Source organism: Mugil cephalus, chromosome 14, assembly GCF_022458985.1.
Source record: "Mugil cephalus isolate CIBA_MC_2020 chromosome 14, CIBA_Mcephalus_1.1, whole genome shotgun sequence".
Classification (NCBI taxonomy): Eukaryota; Metazoa; Chordata; class Actinopteri; order Mugiliformes; family Mugilidae; genus Mugil; species Mugil cephalus.
The window spans coordinates 11,472,710-11,479,992 of record NC_061783.1 but is presented as its reverse complement, the minus strand read 5'-3'; the positions used below and the strand labels follow the sequence as shown (position 1 = coordinate 11,479,992).

The window sequence follows — 7,283 nt, the reverse complement described above, 5'->3', positions numbered from 1 at the left end:
ACAACGAATTCAAAGTAACGATGTTGGTTGTGTAACAAAACTGAATCGGACGATCCGCTAGTCGCTTGGCTCTGTACTGCAAATAGACTTCAGTTTGTTTTTAGAAGATATGACTAATAGACTTGGTAGGGACTGGAGAAAGAGGCAACATAAGGTCGAGGGACTCTTGAAAACAACAACCTGATGGATGAAATAAATAGATATGCACATAGGGCTAACTGCAGAAGGTTCAAATTTAGCAAATATAAAATAACTCTTGATTGTAAATATCTGGAAGCAGCGTTATTTGAATGTCGTCTCTTGTAAAAATGTCTGATGGCATGCAGCGTGGCTGAGCTGAAGGGATTTGTTTGTTTTACACTTCTTCCCGTTTACTCTATGGGTCTGGCAGCACCATTGTGAAGAATATTTTCTAAACTGAGCTCCCCAAGGTGGTTTGGCTGTTGGCAGAGAAAGAGGACTTACAGGAACATTTCCTTTAACAGTAAAAAAGCAAATATGCCATGTCTTTATATTAGAATTCTGTTTTGCTACAAGCATGTAAATAGAAGAAGGGCAGAAAAAACAGGCATGTTTTTTGACATCACTCAAAAAAGAAAATCATTGGGTTTGTGGTGACGATCAAAAATGATTTAATTGCTGATAAATCAGTGGCTGCACTTTACTAATCAATATTCCAATTGCTTTCTTAAATAAATGTAAAAAAAAAAAAAAAAGATTCATAAATGCTGCAGTTTTCCAACACCAAAGATTTATCAAACAGACTTCGAATGGCCAGTTTTCACTTGAAAAGCAGAATAAAATCTGGTTTCTGATTGATTTTCTTTTGGTCAGACATAACCAGAAGTGTAAAGATGCCTAACAATAATGGGTTACATGGAGACATGATGTTTTTGGATTTCTAAATGGATGACTGGATGACACTAACAACCCACAAAATGTAACTTCTTCAGTCTTGGCACAAGTGTCCAATATTAATGTCAAGGTTTAGAATTTAGCGTTCAAGGCCCCAAGAATTCAAATGCTACTTACGTTCACATCTCACAGACGTCTAATGGGACAAAACAAATAATTTATGACGTTTCATATCCAAATGTCCACACAGATGTAAACTGCAACTAGATTGGTTGGTCGAGAGTTACGTGATTTTAGTGTTAAATAAGAAAAAAGTTTGTCCTTTTAAAGTTTTGGGCTCGTTCTAATCCACTTTTTTTAATTTTCAGCTGCAATCGGCAAATGATGAGAAGAGAGTAAATTTCACGGAGTTGTGAAATAGTTCACAAAAGCTGATGGAGGGTACGATTCCTCAAGCTACCTGCTTATGTTTATGTTTGTCGGGCCTGCCAGGTAGACAACGTTACATAACCCGTATGTGAGTTTCTACTGTGTGCCGCCACGTGCGTTTGCATAAATATATATGTGTGTGTGTGTGTTGTGTCTTCTCGTTTAAGCCTTCTCGTAACAAACCGGTCCCAGAGATGACACGCGGTCCAGCAATAACATCTCATCTCTTTCATCCCCCCAAACCATCACCACTGTAAAACACACACACACGCAAACACACACACACGCAAACACACACACACACACACACACACACTGTTCAGTTGGATTTGCAGCTTAGGAAATCTGTCTGACTGGTTACTGTACAGACCGAGCTTCAGCTCCCCTTTCCCTTCCAGAGAACACCCTCAATTGCGGCTTGTTCGGGGCCTGTGTGTGGATGGAGGTGTGTGTGTGGAGGAGGAAGGTGGAGGGGGGGGGGTTCAGTGGAATGCGGGGTTGAGCAGGTTGGGTGGAGCGGGTTGTTGGAGGGAAAAGAGGGGTCTCTGTTTGGTGTGTGTGTGTGGGGGGACTCTATAGAGAGATAGATGTGTACGTGAACGTATGGATGAAAGTGTGTTTTCCTACTGTGTTTACTCACTGGGGGGCCATCGCCTCCCTGACAACAGGACAGTGATGGTGAAGCATCTGTTCAGAAGCACTAAAATCTCGACCATGAGTTTATTTTTGAGTGTCGATGGTTATAAATCTGAACGTACACTACCAGTCAAAGGTTCGGACACACCTTCTCATTCATATGATAAATTCGAAGGCTTTAGGAGAAATGATGGAAAATGACAAAAAGACTGACAGAAAAATACAAATATGACTCTGAGCTGACTTTGAGAAGCCAGGAAACGACTTGTATACCTCAATTTATAGAGAAATGCACACACATCCCAACGTGCGGCGCGGCGGGAACACTGTCGGCTGTGTGTGACGGCGCTCCTTCACTTCCGCACCATAAATGCGTGTTTGCTATACGAGGGAACACGGGGAGAAAAGAGGAATTCATGTTGGTGTTTATTTGAGCTTTGGCCAAATCCAACCTGGGGCGGCTGCATTGGCGCGCGCTCTGCACCAAACCCCAGCCGCTCCTGTACCCCCAGCCAGACACACACTCGTACTGTACCCGCTCAGGCACCGGGAGCGCACACGCAACGCACGTTCGCTTCCTTCACATACACACTTACCTGTCTGTCGTAGCCATATTGAGGTGTGTTTACCTTTCCCTGCCCACTGCTTTAGGTCCTCCCAGGGCTGGTATTTCCCTCTCTTTCCCACAGACGCACACACATGCACACACTTCATCCGTGGAAGGGGGGTGTCTGTGGGCAGAGTGTGTGAAGCTCTTGCATTGATAACCTGCAGCTCAGAGTCACTCGGTCTCACTTTGTGGCTGTCCCCATCGCCTGGATCTCCCTTCGCCCTTCCTGCTTCTCACTCTAGGACCGTGTGCGCCCGTGCTCGGACCCCTCGCCTCTAGCTGTCACCATGACGCCTACCCCGCCGCTTTTCCTGCTGCTGCTTGGCCTCGTAGGAGCTCATGCCACTGCAGACCAGCGCATGGCCGCTGCCATGGGTAAGAAAGATGACCTTTAACCTTTAAACTCAGAGCCTAACTCTAAACGAGGACTCGGAGGGTTTTAATCATGATGCATTGGATCCAACACTGGTTTTCACTCTTTAACCGAACAATAGTTCAGTAGATGTAAAAACTGCTCTCAAAAGGTGAGATATAGTCATCTAAAAGTTGTTTTAATGACAGCTTTAAAATCTTTTAAGTTTCCTCTGAAGTCCTCTCCTTACATTATGTGGTAGCTGTATCAGCAGTTTCACCAGCGTAAATGAGAACAAAGTGAGCAGGAGAAAAAACGTAAAAGATCTCATATTGTTATTGCCGGCACCTCTGAAATTAGTTTAAATAAATGTTTGAGAACTTTGAGAGATATATTCAAAGTTTTTATGGTTTCCCATATTTAATTGGTGCTGCCCCACTGGCAGAAATACTGTCAGTAATGATTTTTATTGGTTAAATGAATAATGTGCACATTTTGGACTGGAGGGAGGCAGAGAGGTGAAGGGTGAGAAGGGAGATCAGTGATATTTGAAGTTTCGGTTAACGGCCAATTACATCACGTTGCTCCATCTAGTGTTTCCATCTCTACATGTAAAGCTGTTCAGGGAAAATACTTGTATGTTGTAGTGTCGTTGTTTTGAGTAAAAATCTAAACTGGGGTCTGAAATTTTCGTGAAAATATAATCACAGTTTTTCACTAAACTAAAACACATTTTTTAATAACTAAATAATAAAGATGGATGAAGTTGGTAATGCACAGGAGCATGTCTTTATATATATTTATATATATACCCTTAGAAATGTTATTTGATCTATTACTGTGCTTCACCTTTGTTTTTCCTGCCAGTCCTCTCTCCATCTCTGCCTCCACCTTTCCCTCGCTCCACCCTCGTTACCTCCTCGTGTCCTGTTTTTCTGTTTCCACCCCTTTCCTCCCAAATACATCCCACCAACCTCCAACACCTACCCTTTTCCTCTCAGTACCTCTTTTCTCCTCATGCTCCTCCCACTTTTTTTTCCACTCCTGATTTTTTTTCCACCTTTTCAGATTAATATTAGGATGAATACTTTACAAATCTACACACTACTATGTTTTACTTTCTTGGATAACAATTATATTTCTCTTCATGTGCAGCGGCAGGTTTGTGCAAAACACGTCCCACAGACCTAGTGTTCATCATCGACAGCAGCCGCAGTGTTCGTCCTTCAGAGTTCGAGCAAGTTAAAGTATTCTTGGCTAAAGTCATCGAGGGGCTCGATGTTGGACTCAACGCCACCCGTGTGGGGGTCGTCAACTACGCCAGCCGTGTCCAGAGCGAGGTATGGATGCGGTTTTAGATCTTTTAAAAGTATTTTTCAACCCTTTCATGTCACTTACTTTAGCTGAGTTTCTTTGTTGTCATGGAACCACAGGTGTCTCTGAAGACTCACCGCACCAAAGCTGGGCTGATCAAGGCAGTGACCAAAATCGAGCCCCTGTCCACCGGAACAATGACCGGCCTCGCCATCCAGTTTGCCCTGAACATTGCTTTCAGTGAGGCCGAGGGCGCTCGTGTCAAATCTCCTGACATCAACAAGGTCTGGCACATGTTTAGATGTGTCCACACATGCAGTCCACCTCATCCCACAATTCTGATATTCATGTTGTCATATTTTTGTTACAGGTTGCCATTATTGTGACAGACGGGCGTCCCCAGGACAATGTGAAGGACGTAGCTAAGCGTGCCAGAGATGCGGGTATTGAGATTTTTGCCATCGGTGTGGGACGTGTGGACATGAGCACTCTGAGGCAGATGGCCAGCGATCCCCTGGACGACCATGTGGACTACGTGGAGAGCTACAGCGTCATTGAGAAGCTCACCAAGAAGTTCCAGGTGGCCTTCTGTGGTAAGAAGGGAGTGGGGGAAGAAGAGGGGCAGAGTTAGCAGCAAGAGAAGAGGGATTAGTCAGTGGTTGAGAAAAAGTCAAAGACGGGAGAACACTGTCTGCTGGCTGCCCTATAGTGAGGGTAAGGTGTCAGGGCTGTCATCCTTTCCATTCCAGTTTATTGTTTCTTCCCTTTTGTCCTCTGCTACTCCCCAGCAAGCTCATTCATTCAGACTTGTTTAAAAATTGAAGTGCATGGGGGCATCAGGGCAGAAACAACCTTTTGGAACAAGATTTGCTCCTGTTCTTCAGTCGACTCTCACATAACCAAGAGGCGAGACTGATCTATCTGTAATTACCAATCCATTAGTGACAATCATTAAACCTCTAATTAGAGATGCCCTCCGGCGCTCTCAGTCTGCGGCAGTTTTGACTGCTGTCTTTGCAGCAGCCAGTCTCGCTGCAGATGTTTCATCCAAGGGCAGAGCTGCATGATTGCAGTGGTGGATTGTCATTGGAAGAGCCACACTTAGAAACAGAACAGAAAACAAATCAGATTTTGCTAATTTCAGGCGACTCCAATCTTTTCCACCTGTTTGTTTTAAGGATCCACTGGATTTGTGCCTCGTCCACTCATATGACAAATTCCCGAGGTCAACTGCAGGTCACAGTGGATCATTAAAAATAGATGCTAGATCTCAACTGACATAGTTTTATTTCTCCTTCTAACCCCAACCACCCACCCCCTCTTTGTATGTGTGTGTGTGTGTGTGTGTGTGCCTTTACATATGCAACTGTGTGAACGTGTGTGTTCTGCATGCACACGTTCACACACAGACCCACCCCCACCTCTAGTGTCAGACCTGTGTGCTACTGGGGATCATGACTGTGAGCAGGTATGCATCAGCAGCCCAGGATCATACAAGTGTGCCTGCAAAGATGGCTTTACCCTCATGGACGATGGTCGCAGCTGCAGGGGTGAGTGTGTGTGTGTCTGAAGGTTTTTGTCCAAATGTGATTACTGTGCTCCTGCGGTTACATGCTCCGCCGTGTGTGTTCTTATGACATCACCAGGTTGCAGCAACTCTGCAACGGATGTGGTGTTTCTGATCGACGGCTCCAAGAGCGTACGTCCTGAGAACTTTGAGCTGGTCAAGAAGTTTATCAACCAGATCATAGACAAGCTGGACGTCTCTGAGAGCCAGGCTCATGTTGGACTGGTGCAGTACTCCAGCACCGTCAGACAGGTTTGTATGCCTTGGGCTCATACTAACACCAGGGTAAATCACTTCCTTCTCTCCCTTCTCAACATCCCAATCCCTTTCATTTGCAGGAATTCCCCCTGGGCCGCTATAACAGCAAAAAAGAGCTGAAAGATGCTGTGAAGAAGATGGTCTACATGGAGAGAGGAACCATGACAGGCCACGGTATAAGGCATATCACCGACGTCACCTTCACCCCCGGTCAGGGTGCACGGCCCGGAGTTACAAAGGTGGCAGTCGTGTTCACTGACGGACGCAGCCAGGACTACATTGGAGAAGCTGCCAAAAAAGCCAAGGAGATGGGTAATAAGGGAAAACGGAAAATAAAATGTTGATGCGTGCGTGTAGTGAAAGTAGACTAATGAAATGCATCTTTATTTTTTACGTGGCAGGCATTAGGATGCACGCTGTTGGAGTGGGCAATGCAGTTGAGGAAGAGCTGAAAGTGATTGCCTCTGAGCCTATTGCAGAGCACTACTTCTACACTGCTGACTTCAAGACTATGACCCAGATCGCCAAGAAGTTACAGATTAACGTCTGTCCAGGTCAGAAGTTTCCATTAAATTACAAACATAATAAATCCTTGTGTTATTTGTTGTTTCTGTGTGCACACTGGTATAATAAAACTTGAACTTGTACCACTTTCTCGCCCACAGACCCATGTGAATGTGACTCCCTTCTAAAGTTCCAAAAGAAAGTAGAAGGTGCCCTACAGGCACTAACAAAAAAATATATCCTTTGTGACAGCTCTGAGAATACGCTACTGTGAGGGGTGTTTAAATGTTGTTGTTATATTGTCTGTCTTATTGACTGTTTCTGTCCTTGACTAAATCTTACTAGAGACTATGTCGAAGAGGATCGCCCTGCTGGAGAACAAAATCGTCTGAGGGCTCGCACCCCACCCTCCTCTATACACCTGCACACCAACCCACACACAAACACACACACACAAAAAATGTTTACTTCCTGTAAAATATTGAAGAGGGACCCCTGTGTGTGTGTGTGTGTGAACCTGGACCCTTGCTTGTACCCTGAGCTCTCCCAAACCTCCTCCTCCTCTCTCCACCTCAACCCTTCTACCCTCGGGTCTCCTGGGACACAAAGCGCCAGTTGCCATGGGGACCATCCTTTGTGTGTGTGTGTGTGTGTGTGTGCGCGCTCCGAAGGTCATCCTCCAAAGCCAGCCTGTGTGTTTGTTAATAAAAGTCTTCCCTCATAGGGAAACGGTGACGGTAGACTGAAGGGTTTTTCTT

General features: G+C 45.1%; 1 protein-coding gene across 3 annotated transcripts; it reads left to right on the top strand.

Annotated features, from left to right (window-relative positions):
* The first annotated feature begins 2,593 nt into the window (after positions 1-2,593).
* Positions 2,594-7,265, top strand: matn1 (matrilin 1). 3 transcript variants are annotated; one of them, XM_047605547.1, is made up of 10 exons: positions 2,596-2,905; positions 4,038-4,222; positions 4,316-4,480; positions 4,567-4,789; positions 5,624-5,746; positions 5,843-6,015; positions 6,102-6,333; positions 6,423-6,575; positions 6,687-6,761; positions 6,868-7,062. In XM_047605547.1, the coding sequence occupies exons 1-10, from the start codon at positions 2,818-2,820 to the stop codon at positions 6,915-6,917; spliced, it is 1,467 nt and encodes a 488-aa protein (XP_047461503.1). In that variant the 5' UTR covers positions 2,596-2,817; the 3' UTR covers positions 6,918-7,062. The 3 variants fall into 3 exon arrangements, with proteins under 3 accessions (XP_047461501.1, XP_047461503.1, XP_047461502.1); XM_047605546.1 differs by having other exon boundaries at positions 2,597-2,905; positions 5,606-5,746; XM_047605545.1 differs by lacking the exon at positions 5,624-5,746 and having other exon boundaries at positions 2,594-2,905; positions 6,687-6,760; positions 6,866-7,265.
* Positions 7,266-7,283: the final 18 nt, after the last annotated feature.

Bases quoted from the DNA above. Each gene is read 5' to 3' on its own strand.
- matn1 (XM_047605545.1), top strand. From the start codon at position 2,818: ATGACGCCTACCCCGCCGCTTTTCCTGCTGCTGCTTGGCCTCGTAGGA. The intron at 2,906-4,037 runs GTAAGAAAGATG...CTTCATGTGCAG, and splicing joins GCGCATGGCCGCTGCCATGG to CGGCAGGTTTGTGCAAAACA. The intron at 6,016-6,101 runs GTTTGTATGCCT...TTTCATTTGCAG, and splicing joins ACTCCAGCACCGTCAGACAG to GAATTCCCCCTGGGCCGCTA.